Source organism: Rhincodon typus, chromosome 1 (genome assembly GCF_021869965.1).
Source record: "Rhincodon typus isolate 14 chromosome 1, sRhiTyp1.1, whole genome shotgun sequence".
NCBI lineage: Eukaryota > Metazoa > Chordata > Chondrichthyes > Orectolobiformes > Rhincodontidae > Rhincodon > Rhincodon typus.
The window spans coordinates 174,132,293-174,156,715 of NC_063332.1; the positions used below are offsets into that span (position 1 = coordinate 174,132,293).

At 42.4% G+C, this 24,423-nt stretch overlaps 1 protein-coding gene across 1 annotated transcript in view; it reads left to right on the forward strand.

The window, feature by feature from the left end:
- The first annotated feature begins 2,606 nt into the window (after positions 1 to 2,606).
- LOC109922915 (microsomal triglyceride transfer protein) overlaps positions 2,607 to 24,423 on the forward strand; it is a 50,688-nt gene continuing 28,871 nt past the window's right edge. Inside the window, exons 1-4 of the mRNA XM_048599990.1 lie at positions 2,607 to 2,748; positions 11,498 to 11,685; positions 15,027 to 15,170; positions 22,847 to 22,954. Coding sequence (XP_048455947.1) covers positions 2,688 to 2,748; positions 11,498 to 11,685; positions 15,027 to 15,170; positions 22,847 to 22,954 — 501 coding nt within the window. The 5' untranslated portion in view covers positions 2,607 to 2,687. The remainder of the gene's footprint in view (positions 2,749 to 11,497; positions 11,686 to 15,026; positions 15,171 to 22,846; positions 22,955 to 24,423) is intronic.

A 24,423-nucleotide genomic window follows, 5' to 3' on the forward strand; every position in this document is an offset into this window, starting at 1 on the left:
GTGCGAACACTATTTAAAAGGGCAGCAACACACTGCAGCAACATGGAACTACGCCAAGAGGAGGAGGAGTACCTCTTCCAAGTGTTCAAGGATAATGGATATCCAAAGAACTGGGTCAGGAGATGCCTACGGGAACAGCATCAGAAAGATTCTACACGCCCCAACACACTCATCACACTACCCTACATCAGGAACACGTCAGAACTCACCACAAGACTTCTACGAGCGCTGGGCATCAGAGTGGCACACGAGCCCACATCAACCCTGTGACAAGTGCTCACCCAAACCAAAGACCCACTCCCCGCCATGGGCAGGACCAATGTCATCTACAAGATCCCCTGCAGAGACTGCCAGAAACACTACATCGGACAAACAGGTAGGAAACTAACAACAAGAGTACATGAACACCAACTGGCTACAAAAAGACACGACCAATACTCACTCATCTCAATCCACATGGACAAGGAGAACCACGACTTCGACTGGGACAACACCAAGATCCTGGGACAGGCTAGGCAGAGACAAGCACGAGAATTCCTGGAAGCATGGCACTCCATGAAGCATGCTATTAATAAACACATTGAACTCGACCCTGTATACATTCCACTACGGAGGAAACCCGGAAGTGAGGCAATCCATCGCAACGGACCCCAGAGTTTAAAAAACCAGTTGGGAAAACAGACCGACGCTTCATCAGAGGCTGCACTGATGATGTTACCAAGCACGGTAATGAAACGTCTGCGGAACAACAAACCAGCTCGGCGAGCCAACCAACCTCAACACCCACAACCCGGGCTACAGATCTACCCCAAAACCTTAGGGAGTAGTATTCCCATGCTATGCTACAACCCACCATTACCAAGTGAGATTATCACATTCATTTGGAGAGTGCTTTCTCTCATCTAACTGGCTGCAACATTATACCGGTGTCTACATTTCAGAAGTATTTAATTGCCTGTATAGTAGCATTTTGGGATTTCCTAAAGTCAAGAAAAGTTCTATATAAATGCAATACTTCCTTTTCTCAAAAGGATCATGCTCAGTATTACTTGGCCTCATTCAAGATGAAGCAGCTATCTGTAATTCATAGAACATAGAACATAGAACATTACAGCGCAGTACAGGCCCTTCAGCCCTCGATGTTGCGCCGACCTGTGAAACCAATCTGAAGCCCATCTAACCTAAACTATTCCATTATCATCCATATGTTTATCCAATGACCATTTAAATGCCCTTAAAGTTGGCGAGTCTACTACTTTTGCAGGCAGGGCATTCCACGCCCTTACTACTCTCTGAGTAAAGAACCTACCTCTGACATCTGTCCTATATCTATCACCCCTCAATTTAAATCTATGTCCCCTCGTGCTAGCCACCACCATCCGAGGAAAAAGGCTCCCACTGTCCACCCTATCTAATCCTCTGATCATCTTGTATGTCTCTATTAAGTCACCTCTTAACCTTCTTCTCTCTAACGAAAACAGCCTCAAGTCCCTCAGCCTTTCCTCATAAGACCTTCCCTCCATACCAGGCAACATCCTGGTAAATCTCCTCTGTACTCTTTCCAATGCTTCCACATCCTTCCTATAATGCGGTGACCAGAACTGTACGCAATACTCCAAGTGCGGCCGCACCAGAGTTTTGTACAGCTGCAACATGACCTCATGGCTCTGAAACTCAATCCCTCTACCAATAAAACCTAACACACCGTACGCCTTCTTAACAACGCTATCAACCTGGGTGGCAACTTTCAGTGATCTATGCACATGGACACCGAGATCTCTCTGCTCATCCACACTACCAAGAATCTTACCATTAGCCCAGTACTCTGTATTCCTGTTACTCCTTCCAAAGTGAATCACCTCACACTTTTCCGCATTAAACTCCATTTGCCACCTCTCAGCCCAGCTCTGCAACCTATCTATGTCCCTCTGTAACCTGCAACATCCTTCTGCACTATCCACAACTCCACCGACTTTGGTGTCATCTGCAAATTTACTAACCCATCCTTCTATGCCCTCATCCAGGTCATTTATAAAAATGACAAACAGCAGTGGCCCCAAAACAGATCCTTGAGGTACACCACTGAGGTACACCACTAGTAACTGAGATCCTTGAGGTACACCACTAGTAACTGAAGGAGTAGTATTCTGATGTGATCAGTGTATTGGAGCTGCTACACAGATTTTGCCCGTGACCTTTGACAGTTTTCAAAGAGCATTTTCAAACCTACTATGTTAAATCCTACTACTTGCAGTTCTGTGAAATGGACAGAATGTTACACTGGAGGGAATGTCAAAAGCTTTGCATTCTTGATTCACCTCCTAGAGTCAATGTGTAGTGTCATGTGCCTTCTCTCTGCTTGATGGAATGAGGAATCGGAATGTTTTTTTGGTCCAGTCAGTTTCTATATCAGGATCTGTATAAAATCTCTGCTGATTAATATTTAACTCAAGGACTTAGAACCACAATGTGGAGTTTGGAACCTAACCTCTGTTCCATCTAGATAAACGTTAAAAGCTTCTGCCCTAACTTTTTCAGTGGCTCCTTCTCCAGAGCTGATTTGATTTTGTAAGTTCCCCTCCAAGCCATTCACCTCTCCCTCCACCTCTGCCTTTTTTTGATACATAGATATCTCCTTTGAGGCTGCCCCTTCTAATTCCTCCCACCAGGATACACGGTGTTGAAAAATGTCGACGCTTTGGGTGCTGCTAATCCTCATGACCTCGTTGTCTTCAATTTCTGCAAAACGTGAGTACGTGGTTGGTGTTTCTTTCTAATGTGTGTAGCTTGCGGATGCAGTGCACTGAAGCATTTATCCTAGCCGGTGCTTCTATTCACAATTAATGGGACACAAGGACTGTTTTGCTGAAACAACAGATGGGTCGTTTGCAGCCAATACATTGCTGCTTGTGTCAAACGTATCACTGTGTTGTTCTACAGTCATTTGGAAGATGAGAAATTTAATTGTTGGACATTGAGGGGGAAACAGGAATCCACTATCCCTAATATGGAATTCAGGAGAAACCTCTTTACTCAGAGAGCTATTTACTGGAATTTACTGGACTAATTTTAGATAAATTTAAGAAGAGAGAAGTTGATGAGCTCAAGTTTATGCTGATAGGTTGCGTTGAACTGAGCTAAGATTTTTGATTTGATTTATTGTCACATGTACCTAGATACAGTGAAAGGTATTGTTTTGCATGCAGTGCAGGTAGATCATACCATATAAAGTGCATTTGGGTAATAGAGCGAGGAAAGTAATGTTGTGGCTACAGAGGACGTGCACAAAGAGTGAGATCAACATCAAGTTTAAAATTTGAGAGGTCCATTCAGAAGTCTAACAACAGCGGGGAAGATGAGACGATGCTCTTGCAGAGTTTAAGATGACAGGTGGATGAGTTGGGTCAAGTGGCTTGTGTCTGTCCTGTTGGTTCGATTCAATTCCTTAATATGGAATCAAAGAAACTTATCTGGGCTGAATGGCCTTTATTTTGTTCTTTTGAACTTCATTTCTTTCTCTTCTGATCTGAACCTACTTTGTTCATTAGGTAGTAGGAGCCAATGGGAACATAAAAACTTGTTTTTGCCTACACAAGGATATCAATTCGCACAAATTGCACGCCATAAAAGTTGGGTAGCACATTCCTTCACAGTATCCAGGCACACATGAACATAAAGTAAGGGCATGAGTAGGCCATTCAGCCCCTCAAGCCTGCTCTGTCATTTGATAAAGCCATAGCTGATCAACTCCACCTTGCTTCCTCCTACATCCTCTGACTCCCTCGTCAATCAAGAATCTATCTCACTAACTTTAGAAATCATCAATGATGCTGCCTCTACTGCTGTCTGGGACGGGAGTTACAAGCCTGACTAGAGGAGGAATATTGTCCTCAGTCTAACATGCCAACCAGACTGCCAGCTGAGTGGGGGTGGAAAGATTAAAGGGTCAGTGATTGTCTAATTCTGGGGAAATGAAAGCCTCAGAGGAGATATTTCTCAAACGGTCAAGATTCTTCAGGAATAAATAAACTGAATAGTGAAAATAGTGTCAGGGTTGTTATGGTCTCTAGGGGACAAGAGCTAAAGCTTAAAAAAGATAATATTGGATAAAATTACATTACACAGAAGGTTATGAATTTGGCAAATGGGCAGTTCATGGAAGCAGATATTGTGCAAAGCACTACAGGAGAATTGGATAGATATTTTAAGGAATGGATGATTGAGTGTTGTTGATGTTTGAGATAACTATAATCCACAGTCTTTTCTGGTCATACATTTTCCCATGTTCCCACAGCTTTCAAAACTTTATAGAATTCATTCACAGGTTGTGGGTGTTGCTGGCTATGCCAGCTTTATTGCCCATCCCTAAATGCCCTGGAGAAGATGGTTCTGTGCCACCTTCTTGAATACAACTGGGTGGCTTACTGTGTCCTAAAGATTCAGCTACATTGCTGTGGACCTAGTGGTCCCATGGGCCAGACTGGGTAAAGGTGACAAATTTCCTTCTCTGAAGGGTATGAATGAACAAGATGGCTTTTTCATCAATCCAGTAGTTTCAGAGTCACTACAACAAGTCTAGCTATTTCATTTCAGGTTTATTTATTCAATTCAATTTCATCAGCTGTTGTGGTGATGTTTGAACCCATGTTCCCAAATCATTAGTCCAGACTTCGGAATTATTTGAATAAAAATTTATTCCGTTTGTTAATATACCCCACCAGCTGTAAACCAGGTATTGTAAATTGAACATAACTGCAAGTTGAGTCTAGGAAGAAGCTTGCCTCTGAATATGAATATGGATTCCGCACCTCCTTTAACTCTACTCTGGATTTAAAGGCTTTAAAATGATGGTGTTTTACAGCATAGTTCGATTCAGAGTACGATTCAACTTGTGCCACACTCAATCACCTCGTCCCTTTGAATTTTTCCTTTCTAATTATAGATCCAACTCCCTTTTGAAAGTTATTATTCAATCTGCTTTCGATATCATTTCAGGTAACACGTCCAGACCACTTGCTGTACTAAAACGTCACTTTGCAGTTTCTTTATATGACTCTGTTTGAAAATCTTGCAAGAGGTTGGAAGAACACATATTGTACTGATGTTACAGCCTAGACCCTAAAAGAATATTATAGCCCTGTGTTGTGGATCTATGCAGATGTATTATTATGTCCTTTATGGAGCACCTTCCGTCTTTTTAATAAACACTCTTGCTTTTTGCATTCCTACAACTCATTGTCCTTAGTTAGACTCTAAGGGGCATGGCTTAGAGCTGAGCTTACATGCCTCTTGAGCCTATCAGACAATGAGACATGTTTTCTCATCCAGTGAATATGGCTGTATCTTTCCCCTGTGCAGCGCAACCGTGATTGCAAACCCAGTGTGTGTGCCCATGTGGGTGTAGGTTCTGGGGGTGGAGGGGGGGAGACTGAGTTAGTCGAGTTAGTGTTTGGTGGTGGGGGAGGCTTAAACAAAAGCAAAATACTGCAGAAGCTGGAAATCTGAAACAAACACAGAATGCTGGATGAGCTCAGCTGGTCTGGCCACATCTTTGGAGAGAGGAGAAACAGAGTTAATGTTTTGAGTCCAGTTCGGCTCTTCTTCAAAACTGAAAGGAGTTGAAGATTGGTTTTGTTTAAACTTTCGACAGAGGTGGAGGAGGGGCAAATGTGACAGCAGTAGTAATGGCCCAATGTAAAAGGCAAAGCTATTGTTAAACATTAACACAGACTGCAGTGGTTCAAGAAGACAGTTCACTGCCACCTTCTCAAGGGCAACGAGGAATGGGAAATAAATGCTGGCTAGCAATGACCACATCCCACGAGTAACTAAAATAAAACAAAAAAACCCTTAGACTCTTGCACTGGGGTTCCACACCATCTGTTACCTTGTTTCCTCTTCCACCTCTTCCTCAGAAGAAATACTTTTGATAATGTTAACTGTGCTTTTCCCCATGAGGATAATTCTTAGGTAGATTTTTGGAGGTGCTGAGTCATATTTGCCCACTTTACATCATTTCCCCAACAATTACTTTCAGGTTTCATTTTAGTGGTGAGCTGGCTGTAACATAGAATTACACAAAAGTTGCAGTACAGAATGAGACCATATGGCCCATCAAGCCCATGTCAAGATTTATTTTCCACATGTGCCTTCTCCTATTTTTGATGAACAAGGGAGTCAAGGATTATGGTGGTGCTGACAGGAAAGTGGAGTTACAGCCATAATCAGATCAGCCTCACTCACATTGACTGGTAGAATAGCTCAATGGGCTGAATGGCCTACTGCTCCCATCTCTTATGATCAAACTTTATCAAAATATCCTTCTAGTATTTTCCATCTCGTCAGTTCACCTGGATTTCCTTTACACGGAGCTATGTTGCTTGCTTCAACCATTTGCTGCGGAGAGTGAGTTCCATATTGTCACCACTCCCTGGGTAATGAAGTTTCTTCTGATTTTTCTACTGGATCTCTTGTGACTACCTTATCTTTTACAATCCCTCATCTTGGTCTTCCCAGTGGAAAAGTTGAAACACCTTCTCCATGTTTTCCCTGATAAACTGCTTCAAAAAGTACATCCTTTATTCAGTCAACTGATTTATTTTTTAGAGATAAGAGCTCCACGACCTTCAGCCTTTCCTAGTGATTTGAATCTCACAATGTGGCAAGAGGCAGAGAAATTTGCAATTGATTGATTTTATTTACGATATACCATTCTTAAGAAAGGGGTTGATACAGTTCTGGAGACCAATCACATCGAGGAACACGGAGATAGTGCAGGATAGTGGCAATGAGGTAAGCTGATCAGCCATGATCTAATTGAGAGGTGGAACAGGCTGAATTGAATGAACGGTCTCCTCTTGTTTCTATGTATCTGTGAACGGTTGCATGCCGTTATCAGGCAGAGGGTTGCAGTAGTTTCTGAACCTCTGCGCACACAACATTGTGCTTTAAGTTGTCCACTGAAACTTGGATTCATGGGGATGGATCAGTGTCACTGATGTTAAGTTCCAACTCATAAACCTGCATGCAAGTTTGAACTTTTGCACCCAGTTTTATGGATTGTGACAACAATGTATTTTGATAAGCTGCTTGATGGGGAATTGTTCCATTGAGTTTATGAAGACTTCACCTTATCATGCACTTACTATAATTAGTGTAGTTTCTATGTGTCTGTACTTCATCGAGCCACAAGCATTGTATCCCATATCAAGACATCAGTACTAGTGCTTCTGAAAATCTCGCTGGAGTGCCCAGGGAGAACTAGAGTTGTAGCTCACATCATGCTTTAGTTATACAGGGTATTGGTGAGACCACTTCCAGAGGACTGTGGACTACTACAACGCAAGATGTAAGAGCAGAAGTAAGCCATTCAGCCAAGTGAGTCTGCTATGGCTGATCTAATCATCCTCAACTCCATTTTCCTGCCTTATTCCTACAACCCTGAGTTCCCTTACTGATTAAAAAAAAAATCTGTTATTCTCAGCCTTGAATATACTAACATCCCAGCCCCAACAGCCCTCTGTGTACAGTACTAGTCTCCTTATTTAAGGAAGGAATTAAATGCCTGGGAATCAGTACAGAGGAAATTTACTACACTAATATCTGGAATGGGTTGTTTCTATTACAAGAAAAAGTTAAACTGGTCAGACTTATATTTTCTGGAGTTTAAAAGAGTGAGAGATGATCTCTTCTCTCTCCTGGAACTGAAATCCATGTATTGGTCACTCTTAGTGCAAAGAACTTTTTTGGTATCAATAATTTGTCCGGTACTAATCTGAATTTGTAACCCTTTGTCCTCACAGAATCATAGATCCCTCATAAGTCACACAAGGAAGCCATTATACTATTTGTGCCTGTGTTGGCTCTATTATGAGCCTTCCAATTAATTTTACTCCTCTATCCTTTCTCTGTAGCCTGAAAATCTTTCCTTTGAATATTTTCCTTTTCAATTCCAGCTTTGATACTTACTGTTGAATTCCACCAGCCAATCAGGCAGGACCCTCCATACACTCACAGTTTCATTTGAGGACATTTCCTGAACGTATTTTTTTTTTAACCATCTTTTACACCCCCGTAAGATCATTTCTCAATTAAAATTCCAAAATGAGTAAACTCAAGGCTGTCTTTCTGTATTAACTTGTGTAAATATATATTCTGTTGCTGATGTGCTATATTTAATGGAGGTGATGAGAGAGACAAACTTGTCACTGCAGAGCTGGTTAGAACCCTCATCACCTCATTTCATGAAGGCCCACTGCATTAAGTAGCATCTAGGTACTAAGAAACATACAAAGTAGGATCAGATGTAGGCCATTCAGCCCTACCTGTTCTTCCATTCAATAAGATCATGGCTGATCTGTTCGTTTTTTGAATTTCACATTCCCATCTATAATAACCATTGCCTAATAAGAACCCTCCATCCGTGTATATTTTTAATAACCTGCGTCCACTGTCCTCTGAGGCAGATAGATCGAAAGTCTCTTAAAGAGGAAAGGTTTGTGTTCAGCAAGGGTGATACCTTAATTTTAAAACAGTGTCCCCTGGTTCTGGATCACCCACAAGAGGAGACATTGTTTCCGCATCTACTTTATCAAGACCATTTAGGATCTAATACACTTCGATCAAGTCATCCCTCATTCTTTGGGCTCATTTCCACTAGAGTTTCAATCTGTCCAATGTTCCTCACAAGACAACCTGCTTATTCCAAGTGTCAATCTAATAAATCTGTGAGCTACCTCCAATACATTCACATCCTTTCTTAAATAAGGAAGCCAAAACTGCACACAGTATTCGAGATATGGTCTCATGTGTATAACTGAAACATAACACCATTCCTTTAATGTTCAATTTACTTAATAATAAAGGGTATCAATCCCTTAGCCTTCTTGTTATGTGCTGTACCTGCTAGTATTCACAACCTGTCCTGCATAAGAGTGGTGCTGTGAAGTTCACAGTATTTACACTGTCTGCCTGAAACCATGTGACAAGCTATTAAAAAAATATCCAGGGCAATTTGAAAAAAAAACTCCAGGAAATTTCTCTCCCACACCTTAGTTAATCCAACAATTTCAAGAGATCACTCTGACCCAGATTAGTTTCACCTTCTCTGCCTTTGAGCCACTCCAGGACTCAACGGTTAAGGAAGGTGTGTTTGTATCTTGTCTAAACTGGTTGAAAATCAACCTGCGAGTCCTTCCAACACATGCCAAGGACAGGAGTAAAAGGAGAAATTCCTGGTCAGCCATGTGATGGGAAGAAATTCGGAGACTCTGCCATCACTGTCTATAGCACCAGGCCTTAATATGCGTGTAAAAGCATATGTTGTCACAGCACTCAGACTCACTGAGCATGCTGTGATGTACACACCTTTTGTTTGATTGAGGTGATCACAGCCTCGGAATAACCAACACAAAGGATTAAGGTTGAGAACTGTTTAACAAGTTATAGCTTGTGAAAATCTCCCATGACATTGCTACCAACAAATAGTGACAGGAAGTAGGGTTTTTGCGGTGCAGTGGTAGTGTCCCTGTCTCTGAGCCAGAAGATCTGGGTTCAAGACTCAAGACTCTTGGAGTGATAGACAGTTTTGGCAGAGTCTCCGGCTTTCCTTCCATCGCAGGCCAGACCAGAAATCTCTCTTGCTGTTACTGTTAGCTCTTTGCATGTGTTTAAGGGGCTTGCGGGTTGATATTCAACCTGGGCCAGAGGTGTTTTATGATATGTCTGAACAGGAAGATTACAATTATCTGTACTGACAGGAGCACATTGTAATCTATCAATTCAAACTGCAAAGTGTATCTGGGTGTGATTAGACTGTGGCTGAATGTTTAATGTGAGATCTAGATCCTGAAAATGCTCATCAGTTAGAAGCTAATTCCCCCAACCATACCCTAAGGTCATTTAGAGAGTAATTTTTTTTGTAGTAATCCAGCATCTTCAGGAAATGACATTTTTCTCATGATTGACTTGCGTCTATAACGATGAAATGTGGTGATCCAGGGCTTGATGGTCTATGTCAGACCTGCTCAAATTCCACTGGTAGCTATCCCTCTGGTAATGTTTAAATTGAATCAGAGAATACAGGACCATGAGGAAGCCACTCAGCTCATCAGTTCTGTTTTACCATTAGATTAGGTCAACCCACCTTCATTGCATAATGCGTCCAAATACCCTGATTGATTATAACTCAACCAATCTGTTTTGTAATTTTCCCTTAATCCCCAGGCCTCAATAGCTGGAGGGAATTGCGAATTTCTGCTATTCTCCTTAATATCACTTTTCAATTGCCTGGTTCTAATTGTGAGATTATGGTTCCTTTTTGTGGATTCTACGAGTTTGTCTCTAAATAATCCATCAAATCATTTAATCATCAGTCAAAGAGATCGCCCTAAAACTCCTGGATTCAACAGTTTGATACTTCTGAATTCATGAGCTAAAGTGTGATGGAAATTTATCATTTGAGTGAAAAACGCACAAAACTTTCTATACACTGACAATATAGACACATTGTTTTCACTGCAATGCAATTAATATTCTCTCACGTGTTTCAGGTAGTTACACGCAATATTTCCAGCCTGTTTGGGCCAGATTTTATTGCCCCTCCCTAGTTGCCATTGAGAAGGTGGTGGTGAGCTGCCTTCATGAATTGCTGCAGTCCACCTGCTGTGGGTTGACCCACAATGCCCTTAGGGAGGGAATTCTCAAATGAGCTGAGCACGGTGCCAAGGCGGAAGTAGGCGTTGTCTTAGTGAGGGTGCTGATCTGTCGTTGACATCTCACCTCAGAGAGAAGTGGGAAGCTGAGGGTGACGATAGTCTGGTTCAGCCTCCAGGAAAAGGCTTATGGATTGAGGTTTGTGTCAGAATCTGAACCAAATGACTTTGGTCTTCCCAATAGCCAGCTGGAGGAAATTTCTGCTCCTCCAGGAAAGGATGTCAGGAAAGCAGTTTGACAAATCAGAGACAGGAGAGGGATCGAGAGAGAGGTAACAGAGAACTGAATGTCACCATTCAATGAGAAGAATGTACTTCCTTTCACTAACACTTTAGGTACAAGGATGTGAAGGAATGGTGGACCAGCCATGGTAATTTGCCCCATAGTGTCCCGGGATGTGTAGACTAGGTGGGTTAGCCATGGGAAATGCAGGGATATGGGGATGAGGTGGGGGGCGTGCTTAGTCTGTGTGAGTTGCTCTTCAGAGGGTCAGTGCAGACTCAAAGGGCTGAATGGCTTCTTTTCATGCTGTAGGGATTCTATGCTTCTGTGATTCTAGGTCCCTTGCACGTGAATCATCTGTCTTGCTGTAAGTTTGGTTCTCTGATGCAAACACTGATGAACTTTCTAATGAGGCAATGCAATCGTTGCTTGGGGACCTGTCACAAAGTGGACAGCAACCTTCACTTTCAACAAAGTGGGTGTGAACTGAGATACTCCTCATAGGAGTACAGCTTGCTTACAATCCAACTTATTATAATTTTAACTTGCTGTTTTTAACCAGCACAACTTGGTGGACCAAGGTTTAATGCTGAGAAGACCTACAAATACAGTTATACCATGGAGATACAGTTAGACAGAGGTAGAGGAATGGACGAAGAGAGTGCCGGATTTAAAATTGCATCCAGCATCAACGTTGACTTGCTGTGGCGGAACTCAAGCAACGAAGGAGATCAGCTTATCAGAATTACGGTAGGTTCTGATTAATGGTAACCATTTTAACCGTAGAATGATTCAACACTCAAGGGGACCATTTGGCTCCTTGTACCTGTACTGGGAGCAGAGGTGGAGGGAGGGTTTGCTAGGGGAGAAGAATACTTACTGCTTTTGGTGATTGTTCTCTTCTCTCCCTTTGAAGCCACTTCTTGACTCTTTCTTTAGCTTCAGTCACAAGGCTCAGAAATGTCAGTATAGCAAGAGTTAGGGTGCTGACAGGAATCCACTGATTAACTAAGTGACTGAGTAAATATAGGGAGGGGCAAAAGGCAGGTCCTGGCAGGGAGCAGTGGAGAGGGGTCATTGCTGCCAACTGTCTGTCGCTCCTATGCTGCTATGTTTGTGCCCTGGCATCCTTGGAGAGGGAGCACATGATGTCCATTCTCAATACTTTTAGAGAGTTGGGCATCATAGAGGGTGGAGTGCCTTGTCTCCCCTTCCAACTCCATTTTGATGTAAGCCCCTCCCTCACTCCCTACTTCTCCTCACGTTTGGTAATTTGTATTGCCTTTAGAGAACGCAGAAGAGTACAGTACAGGAACAGGCCCTTCAGCCCACCGTGCCTGTGCCACTGTTGGCTATTTTATTTAACTTGATTAGTTGGAAACACGGGAGATTTCATTGGTGAAGGATAAATGATGACCATTACCATGGGTAATTTGGTTGTGGGGATACTTTCTGTTATTGGGGTGGCACGGTGGCTCAGTGGTTAGCACTGCTGCCTCACAGCGCCGGAAACCCGGGTTGTATTCCACCCTCGGGCGACTGTCTGTGTGGAGTTTGCACATTCTCCCCGTGTCTGTGTGGGTTTCCTCTGGGTGGTCTGGTTTCCTCCCACAGTCCAAAGATGTGCAGGCTAGATGGATTGGCCATGCTAAATTGCCCCAAAGTGTCCAGGGATGTGCAGGTTAGGTGAATTAGCAATGGGATAGACAGGGTGATAGGTAGGAGGAATGGGTCTGGCTGTGATGCTCTCATGGAGGGCTGAATGGCCTGCTTCCACACTGTAGAAATTCTACGATCCTGTGAAGATATAAAAAAAGAGGAGAAAGTGGCCCTATTGTTGTGTGGCTGATTAGCCAATAAATTCTTTCCATGAGAAAAAGATGTTTTGAGTTATATTTCACCCATATGCTTAGATCAGAATTGACAAGGAAGATCCCGGTGACTGAGGATCCCAAGACCGCATCAATCTCCCACCTGCCCAGGTGTTTTCTTACTCATTTTGACAGGAGACAAGGTGAAGATGATTGGGGACCTTCAGAGTTGGTTGCTTTTGGTTTGTTTTGGGGAACATGATTCTATGCGCAGGGTGTATTTTGTACATTTCAGACCCCTGACTTTCCGGGTTTAATCTTTCACCCTTCAGATACAGGAGTTTGAAGACAGTTCACCAGTCTCTGGTGACTGTCAACATACAGGCCAGGAAGATCCCAGACTCAGTCTCTGGCTGGAGTTGCCAACCTTCCAGGATCTTCCAGGTTCCATGTGACCACCAGTAAGCAAAAGGCCAGGAACAGAGAGTGTGTGTTCCCACTGCAGGAGATAGGGCACCATCATTAAAAATGTCTGTCACAATTCAATGGGCCTGCATTTTAGACATAAATATTTTTAATATTTAGCGGAAATATTTGTTATTAGTAAACAACCAGCCTGGCTAATAGGGAATAGACTTTTTTCCTTATGGATCTTACCAGGAATGAATGATCACTGGGTTCTCTATAACAGTATTGTAGTTATTTGTACATTAAATAATTAGGATGAAAACACCTTCTCTCAGTTCAGTAATAAATGGATCAAATGCTGGAAGTATTTAGCACCTTGGGCAGCATCTGGTGGAAGGCCACAGTCCAAGAACAGGGTGAGTAACCCAGGGTGGAGGTATCTCTGGAGGCTTCATTGCATTGCCCTCCCCATCACAATCATTTCCAGTTGATTAAGAATGACTGTAGATACAGGGAGGATGTTTCTTTGATTGTGAAGTCTCAAACCAGAGAACACAGTTTCGGGACAGAGTGTAGAGACTATTAATCTAGAGACCCAGCTAATGTTCTGGGGACCTGAGTTTGAATCCCACCATGTCAGATAGTAGAATTTGAATTCAATAAAACAAAAGAGTCTAATGATGACCATGAATCCAATGCCAATTATTGGAAAAACCCACCTGTGTCACTGATGTCCTTTTAGACAAGGAAATTGCCATCCTTACCTGGTCTGGCTTGCATGTGACTCCAGACCCACAGCAATGTGGTTGACTCTTAACTGTCCTCTGGGCAATTAGGGATGGGCAATAAATGCTGGCCTGGCCAGCGATGCCCTCATCCCATGAATGAATTTTAAAAAAGACCGTTTAGGACTGACATGAAGAAAGATTTCTTCACCCAGAGAGTGGTCACCCTATGGAATTCTCTACCACAAGAAGCTGTGCAGGTCAAGTCACGAAATATATTCAAGAAAGAGACCGATATATTTTTAGATTTTAAAGGGATCAAGTATTTTGGGGAGAAATGGAAATACAGCATTGAGATAGAGGGTTGGCCTTGATCGTATTGAATGGCAAAGCCGACTCAAAGGGCTGAATGGCCTACTCCTGCTCCTAGTTTCTATGTTGCTATGACTTCTCAATAACAATGGATCCACCCAGTTGGGCAATCGAACTGTCACCCTATTCACCTTACCCAAAGGAGGTTCTTCCTGTACTCTCCAATAATGAACAAAACTCATGATCTAGGATGGTGTGGTGAGCAAACCCAGTGGTTAAGCTCAAAAGCCAGACACTTCCAATCTTTTTTTGCCTGTCTAACTCTATATTAGCATAGACTTCTCCCCCATGCATTTACCTATTTTACATTTCAATGTATCTATGCTGCCAGTCCCTGAGGTAGTGAGTTCCACACTCTCACCACTCTCTTCATATATACATTTCTCCAGATTTCCTTCATGTTGGCGATTAACATCTCCATACTGTGTCTAATTTTGTCTCTCTTTCCCCATCACCCCCAAACAGAAACATCTTTGCTTCGTGTCAAACACATTCATAATCTCGAAAACCCAACCATGAAATTATTCAACACTGAGAGAGTCTGTTCAGTCTGTTGTTTCTATTCACACATCCCACTGCTCATTCCTCATGTTTCTGTCAATGTTTTTTCCTTTCCAAGTATTTATCTAATTCACTTTTGAAAGTTTCTATTGAAACTGCTTCCACTGCTTTTCCAGGCAGTGTGTCCCAGATCACAACTACTCACTGCCTTGTTTTGATTTTAATGCTCAGTTTCTCCCCTGATATTTAACTGCTGAATTGCATCCTTTCGCAGATAACTGATGTCAACTTTGAAAATGTGAGTGAACGAACGGATGACAAAAACATCTTTAAAGACTCTACAGGAGGAGGGATTCTGGGAAAGAGCAATCTGGCAGCTTTGAAGAGCCCAGTCCTCATCCACTGGATTAATGGGAAGGTACTGTGGACTGTTTTGTGATCAGCCTAAACTAAAATAGATTATCTGACCATTGTGACCTTGCTGCTTATGGGGTCTTGCTGTACATAAATTGATGGCCATGCTTGTCTATATTATGACAATGGCTACACTTCAAAAGGTGTTTCATTTGATTTGATTTCATTTATTATTATCACATGTACCAAGGTACAGTGAAAAGTTTTGTTTTGCATGCAGTACAGGCCGATCATACCATACAAAGTGCGTTAGGGTAATAGAACAGAGCGAGGAATACAATGTTACAGCTGCACAGAAAGTGCACAGAGAGCATGATCAACGTTAAATTTAAAATTTGAGACAACCATTCAGAAGTCTAATACCAGAGAGGAAGAAGCTGTTCTTGAATCTGTTGGTATGTGTGTTTAAGTTTTTGAATCTACTGCCCAAGTGAAAAGGTTGGAAGAGATTATAAGCAGGATGGGAGGGGTCTTTGATTATGTTCCTGCCTTCCCAAGGCAGTGAGAAGTATAGATGGAGTTAATGGATGGAAGGTTGGTTTGTATGATGGATTGGGCTGTGTTCATTACTCTCTGTAGTTTCTTACGGTCCTGGGCAGAGCAGTTGCCGTACCAAGCTGTGATGCATCCAGATAGAATGCTTTCTATGGTGCATCTAGAAAAATTGCTAAGAGTCTTGCTGCAACACTCTTTGGGATGTGAAGTGAAAGGTGCTATATAGATGCAAGTCCATTTTCTCTTTTTTAAATTGCATCCCTCGTGATTCATTGACATGAGCAGCTTTGAAATCCTTTATTAAACTTAAGGCACTAATTGCAGTCGCATTGAAAGGCTCTAAAAACTTTGGATGTATCTACAGGGATCAGGGGAATCTTATAGAAACTTATCAGATATTAACCAGCCTAGAAAAGTTCCTGAGCAATATTGCAAACAATTGCAGCAGATCACATCCATAAAACAGGACTAGAACTGGAGAAAGAAAAAGTTAGGGTTGGATACTAAGAAGAACACTGCTATTTAAGGAGATATTTCTTCTTTATTAATTCATGATCATTGCTAAGGCCAGCTTTTGTTACCCTCACTAATTGCACTTGAGAAGGTGGTGGTGAACCAGCTAAAACTCAGCACTCTGTGTGGTGTAGATCTGTCCATGGTGCTGTGGGAAGGGAGGTCCGCTGTGACCCCTCAATGATGAAGCAATGGTGATATATTTACAAGTCAGGATGGTGTTTGACATGCAGGAGAACTTGCTTGTAGGTGATGTGCCTGTGTACTTGCTACCTTTGTCCTTCTAAGCGGTTGAAGTTACAAGTTTAGAAATAATCAAGATGTGGAATACATTGGATAGGCGACAGAAATTTCTAATGATCAAAAGCACCAGTTAGTTGACTTTGCAGCTGGTAATAGAGGTTGCTTCTCTTGGTGCATGCACAAGGGTTTTTTTTTAATTCTGGTCAATCCAGAATTTATTGCCCACACCTTACTTTGCTAGAGAAGGTTGTAAGAAGCTGTCTCCTTGTACTGCTGCAGTCCTTGCGGTGCTTTACTCAAGGGTCATGTATTTGCCCTGTGTCTCCAATGTGTAATTTTGTGAATGGATCAGATCTAGCTCTGCCAATAATTACAAAGGTAATTTGTCAGCATGCGAATATACTTATGGTTGCCAGGGACCCAATGGTACTTTGACCTCTTGATGGTCATTACATCACTAATATGATTAAGGAGGAATGTCCACATTCAGAATTAACCAATTAAATTGTGACACAGTGGCTCAGTGACTATAATGCAGCCGCAGGAATTTTGCTGACTGTGGGAGTGACAAATGAATTCAAGGTTCAGCCAAGGATTTACTAGCAGCGGCCAAGAGAAGATAATACTTTACAATCACAAATGATATTGCAGGTCATAACCATGTATTTGAGACTGTAGAGGTCTACTGGTGCTGACAGTGGACCAGAAATCAATGGATACTGTCAAATGATCTGGGGGCTAGAGTTTAAATCTTACCAAGGCAGGTGGTAAGAGTCATAAAGTCATAAAGCATGGAAACAAAGCCTTTGGTTCAACTTGTCCATGCTGACCATGTTTCCCATTTGCCTGCATTTGGCTGCCCTCCCTGTAAACCTTCCATATTCATGTACCTGTCCAAATATCTTTTAAATGTCATAACTGTACCTGCAACTTCCTCTGGCCTTTCATTCCAGATATGAACCACCCTCTGTGTGAAAATGTTCCCCCTCAGGTCCCTTTTAAATCTTTCAACTTTCACTTTAAAATTATGCCCTCTAGTTTTTAACTCTGCTACCCGGGGAAAAAGACCTTTGCAATTCACCTCATGATTTTATAAACCTCTGTAAGTCACCCTTCAACATCCTATGCTCCAGGAAAAAGAAGTCCCAGCCTATCCAATTCATAAAAATCTGGAAGTGAATGTTAATCACAGTAATTGTATCATGGAAACCCATCTGCTCAGTTTGGTCACTGGCTGACTCCAGATCCTTTTTCTGATGAAGGGTCTAGGCCTGAAACGTCAGCCTTTCTGCTCCTGTGATGCTGCTTGGCCTGCTGTGTTCATCCAGCTCTGCACCTTGTTGTCAAGGTAAAGTTACTATAATCTTACCAAACAATGGGGCTACTCTCTCTCTCTCTCTCTCTCTCTCTCTCTCTCGAGAGACACAATTGGTATTGGGGACAGGGGCAGTGGAAGGTCACATGATGAGGCCTCCAGGAGTGCACCCAGCCAGAGTTAGCGACCCAGCTGAATAGGTGGATGTGAAACTTGCAGTTATGTTAGAGATCCCTTTCGGAGGGCTCACACTGGAACAATGCACTTCCTCCTGTGTTATAACATTCCAATAATCTACAGCAGTTTGCGTGGTACCCATTCCAGTGAGTGGAATTCTAGCCTCTATTTTATAAATGAGTTTTACCTATGCAGGAGTGATAACTTACAGGTTTCTGAATCAGAAGGGTGAGGGCAGAGGTTGAGAAGGAGGTCCTCATGTTAACCTCATCCAGTGCAGGAATTGAACCCGTACTGTTGCCAACCCCTTTGCATTGCAAACTAGATGACTGACCCTCATCTCCAGATCTACAGCAATGCGGCTAACCCTAAACTACCCCCTGAAACACTCAGCAAGCCAGTTCAAGGGTAATTAGGGACAGGCAAAAAAAAAACACTAGCCTTGCTAGTGATGCCCCCATCTCACGAGAAAAGGCAAGAATTTTATTTATTCATTTGTGGGATGTGGGCGTCGTTGGCTCTCCAGCATTTATTGCCCATCCTTAGTTGCCCTTGAGAAGGTGGTGGTCAGCTGACTTCTTGAATAGCTGCAGTCTAACAATTAGTTTAAGGTTAGTCCTAACAACCCTCTAGAATTGCCCTGGAGTTTCCAGGAGTTGAATATTGATTTCCAGGCTCTGACTTGGGCAAAAAAAACCCCAAGGGAGACAGTTCATCAGAGTCTTCCAAAAAGTTGTCTGCTTGTCTAAAAACAAATTGTAATTAGAGGACAAATGTATTCAAAAACAAATATTGGAGATGAGGAGAAAAGACCATTAAATGAAAGTGCAGAATCATTCAGTCAGCAAAGATATTTCCTTGCTTCTGATTTGGCCATGAGAAGATGGGCACCATGATAATGGATCGACCACTGGAGGCAGTGTCGGGAGCAGGAGCAGTGGAAGGTCACGTGATGAGGCCTCCAGGAGTGCACCCAGCCAGAGTTAGCAACCCAGCTGAACAGGTAGATGTGAAACTTGCAGTTTTGTTAGATATCCCTTTCAGAGAGCTCACAACAGAAAAATGCGCTTCCTCCTCTGTTATAACATTTTGATAATCCATAGCAGTTTGCTTGGTACCCATTCCAGTGAGTGGAATTCTAACCTCTACTTTTTAAATGAGTTTTACCTGTGCAGAGGTGATAACTTACAGGTTTCTGGATCAGAAGGGTACACTTTAACTCTGTGAATTATTGTAATGATCATTGTGTGATAAAGTCTTCATTACTACACGGATGGCAATAGGGTTGTGCCTGAGTGTTGCTTAAGGTTCAGAGTCTGGAATCCTGGAGGCTGCAAATAGAGATAGGACACCTTGGCAGTTCAAAAGTCAGGGTGCTTATTCGTAACCTTAATAAAAAGAAAACTGATAGATTTATCTGTGACTTTACACTCACTGGTTGTCAAATGCAGAGTAAAGTGCACCTTTATGTGGTGAGTTGTCTTATCTTTCAGGTAGATGATACCTGATACCATAAATGTGCCATCACAACATTCTTAATTGGAACAAGAGACAGGAGGTGATATTGAACTTGTTCAAGATGCTTGTTAGACCTTAACTGAAGTATTACGTATATTTGTGGGCATCACATTGTAGGAAAAATGTGAACATTATTGAAGAGAGTGCAGAAGTGGTTTACAAGAATGGTTCCAGGAATAAGAAGTTTCAGTTATAAGAATAGATTGAAGAAGTTGGGCCTGTTCACCTTGGGGAGAAGAAGACAAGACAAAATTTGACAGAAATTTTCAGTAAATACAATGAGGCCAGACAGACAGGAAGAAACTATTCCTACTCATAACATGATCAAGAACCAGATTCATAGATTTTAAGCAATTTGCGAAAAAGCAAATGTGAGTTGAGAAAAAAAACTTTTTCACCCAGTGAGTAGTTAGGGTCTGGAATGCACTGCCTGGAAATGAGATGTAAGCAGGTTCAATTAGAAAGAAATAAGGTGCAGGGTTACAGGGAAAAAAAGCAGGAGATTGGCACTGTGTGATGATGTTCATTTGAAGATCTGATGCAGATATAACGAGCCAAATGATCTCCTGCACCAAAATACATCTGTGATTCTATGATAACAAAACCCTGTTTTAATTGCATTAGGAGTGTGAGGGATTCTCCTCAGCAAACTATCACACGGTTATTCCCATATCTCACCCTCTCTGGGCTTTTCCAGGGAGGGGAGCTGATTGTCAAGACGAGTTCCCAAATTTATAACTTCATTTGGAGCCAGTCTTATGTTCAGAGGCTGAGCCCACTAGTGTCCTGAGGTGTCCTGGATTTCTGTAGGAGGTGAACGACCTTTCTGTAAAAGTAGGAGCTGGGATAGGGCTATCAGATTAAGTATGTTGACTGGAGCTCCTGCAACCAGCTTTTTAACACAATTCATCATCAGCTTCCATTGTAAGAAACCAAATGGACCTGAAGGATTGGAAGAAAGACCAGCACAGATACAGTGGCCTGAATGGACTCCATACCTCTAAGAACCTGTGACTTTATATATTCCTGTCTTTACAGTCATTGGATGTTGCAAAATGCCTTATAACCAATGAATGTAGTGCGGTCACTGTAGGAAATATGGCAGTCATTTATTGCACAGCAAGCTCCCACAAACAGCAATGTGATAATGAATAGGTAGTTTTTGGTAGTGCCGTTTGAGAGATAAATATAGGCCAGGACACTGGGGAGAACTTCCTTCTTCAGCGTAATGGTACTGTCCACTCGAGTGAGCAGGCCTACAATCTCATCCAAGAGGAGGACAGTTTTTCCTTTGTTGTTTGAGTTGTGGGCGTTGTCAGCATCTGTTGCCCATCCCTAATTTACCTTGATCTGAATGGACCATTTTCAGAGGGCAGTTCCAAGTTAACACATTGCTGTGGGTCAGGAGTCACAAGTAGGCTAGACCAGGTAAGGATTGCAGATTTACTTCCCTAAAGAACATTAATGAACTAAATGGGTTTTTACAGCAACCAGTGGTCACCTCACCAACACTGACTCTGGCTTTTAATTCCAGACTTATTCATTTGCATCCACCAACTGCATGGACAGAACCTGTGTCCCCAGAGTATTCACTGGGCCTCTCCATTACTAAACCAGCGATACTGCTACTTTGTCACTGTCTTCCCTAATGAATGAGGAACAAGAAACACCCATCACCCCTTCCCCCTCCCCCCTCCCCCCTCAAACCAATAATGGGGAACATGATACGCCCATCTACCACCACCACTACCACCACCTCCCGCCCACCATACCAATAAGGTTTCTTATCCATCCCCAGCATTACATCCCAGGACCATAAAGTAACTAAATGTCCCTTCTCCCTCTCCTCATGTATCTTGGTCCTTTCTGTGGGACCACAACCAGTGCTTTGTGTAGAACACAAACAGGAGGAGGTCATTTGGCATTTTTGACCTGTGCTTTCATTCAATTCAATCTTGGCTCCTCTGCTTTTTAACTCTGTTTATCTGCCTTGGTTCCATTCATTTGAAGTAACTCCATAGAAGCTGGTATCCTGTCACCAAGTCACCTTTTACTAACACATGCATAGTACTTGACACTGGGTCTGGCTCCCTCACAGTCAGCCCTCAGAGTGAGCAGAACCTCTGACACTTCTGTTGTTATCTGTCAGCCAGGGCTCCCCGTTTGGACCAGTTTAACAGCCCCAATCAGGGAAATCATATTCTATAAGGTCCAGAAGATAGAAAGGACTGCTCATGCTGGAAGTCAGAGTCGATAAAATATGGCAAAACGCCTTACAACCAATGAATGAAACTCATTACAATCACTACACCCTTAAGTGACAATGTACAGAAAAAAAGTAACTAAATAAACCATTGTATCTGAGATAATTGGAATAAATGCACAACACAACCCTATATTGAAGGAAACTACATCATTTTTATAATAAAGACTGAAAGTTTTGGAGAAACGTAGCAGGTATGGCCATACCCGTGGATGGAAAAACAGAGTTAATGTTTTGAGTCCAGTGTGACTGTCATTTAAAACACTTTATATAACTTGTTAAGAAGGCGGTTCCTCCCCATTTCTGCCTGTTTGCTCTTCAAAGATGTTGATTTATGCTGGAATACTATCCCAGGGCAGCCAATTCTCCAGTAACTCATTCAATTATCATATAAGGAGGTCATTCAGCCCACTGTGTTTGTGTCACATCTTTTAAAGAGTCCCATTAGTCTGACTCTATTTTTTTTCCCCACAAAACCCTGTAATTTAAAATAAAATTATTTTCAAGTATATACCCAATTCCCTTTTGAAAGTTATTGTTGAATCTGCTGCTCCATGCAGCACATTCCCCATCTTAAAATCTCATTGCGTAGGAACAATTCCCCTTTTCTCAGCTTTAATATTTTTGATTATCCCCTTAAATCCATGTCCTCCAGCTACGAACTCCAATGTCAGGGGAAACCAAATTCAATCCAACACAACAGAACCATGCGGATGTGGAGTTGATGGGCTGAATGGCCTCTTTTCACATCATAGCAATACTGTGAGAACAATTCATGATCATTCACAATAACTAGTAAGTATATCATTCATCATCAGATTTACTCAACAATTTACAAAGCCCCATATTTCATCTGGTCCTTTGGTGGCCATACATTCAGCTGCTTGGGCCCTATGCTCTGGAATTCCCTTTCTAAGATTGTCTATCCCTCGTTCCTCCTTTAAGATGTCCCACGTCATTGGCCAAGCTTTTAGTCACCCTGTCCTAATATCTCATTATGTGGATTGATGTCAAATTTAGCCTGATTTCACTCCTGGGGACATTTTTTACCAAGTTAAAGGTGCTACAGAAACGCAAGTAGTTGCTTTTGTTGAGGACTTTACCTATTTCCAGCACCAGGTGTACTCTCTTCAACCTTGATGTTTTCATTCTCCAGGTGAAGACCTTTTATTCATTTTCTAACGAACCGTTGATAATCCAGAACATCAAGAGAGGCCTCACCAGCCTGTTCCAAGTACAGCTCACAACGACCAGTCAGACCGAGGTAAACCTATCTTTATGAAACAGTTCTATATCTTTTAGGGTTGTGGTGGGTCTGCAATTTCATGATTCATTGCAATTCACTATTCAAACTTGCTCCTGTACACACACTATTTAATCTCAATAAATGCGTGTTTCATGTTGGCTTCTTCTATTAAAAATAACAAAATTTTTCAGCATTTACTCTCTCCAATACTGACGCTCTGTAGTAGCAGTGCATACTAGCTACAAGATACACTGCAGAAATTCACCAAAGATCCTCAGACAGCACCTTCCAAACCCACGACCACTTCCATCTGGTAGAACAAGGGCAGCCAATACATGGGAACACCACCCCCTGCAAGTTCCTTTCCAAGACATTCACCATCCTGACTTGGAAATATATCACTGTTCCTTCACTGTTGCTAGGTCAAAATCCTGGAATTCCCTTCCTAATGGCATTGTAAGTGTACTTTCTAGTCACTGTCTTCTGGAGGGCAATTAGGGATGGGCAATAAGTGCTGGCCTAACCAGTGATGCCTATTATACTCCCTGTACACCCACAACTGTGTTGCCAAATTCCAAATGAACGCCATCTACAAGTTTGCTGACGACACACTGTAGTGGGACAGATATCTAACAACACTAGTCAAGATACAGAAGGGAAATAGAGGACTTGTTGATGTGGTGCAAGGAGAACAACCTCTTTCTCAAAGTCGGCATTGATCATTGACTTCAGAAAGAAATGATGTGAATGCGTTGCCATCTACAACAACGGAACTGAGATTGAGAGGGTGGAGAGCATCAAGTTCCTTGGAGTGACGATAACTGACAACCTGTCCTGGGCTTCCCATGTAGATGTAATGGTCAAGAAGGCACAACAACACCTCTTCTTCCTCAGGCAGCTCAGGAAATTTGACAAGTCCATAAGGTCCCTCACCAACTCCTACAGATGCACCATTGAAAGCATACTGTCCGGGTGCATAACGGCCTGGTACGGCAACTGCTCTGCCCAGGACCGTAAGAAACTACAGAAGGTGCTGTGCACAGCCCAGACCATCACAGAAGCCAACCTCCTGTCCATGGACTCCATTTTCATGACTTGCTGCCGTGGAAAGGCAGCCAACATCATCAAAGACCCATCACACCCCAGTAATGATCTCCTACAACCTCTTCCATCAGGCAGAAGATACAGAAGCCTGAACACATGCACCAGCAGGTTCAGGAACAGCTTCTTCCTGGCCGTTATTAGACTGATGAGGGGACTCTTTACCCTCAAATAATGCTGATCTTGTTAAAGTTGATCTTGGCTAGCGCATGCCCTGTGCAATGTAACCTCTATGCCTCTAGCTAAATCTTTTTATAAGCTCTCATCTGTACATCCTTACTTACTAAGATCTGTCTACACTGCTGGTAAACAAAGTTTTTCACTGTACTCCAGTACACATGACAATAAATCAACCAATCAATCAATCAATTAATCAAACCACAGCC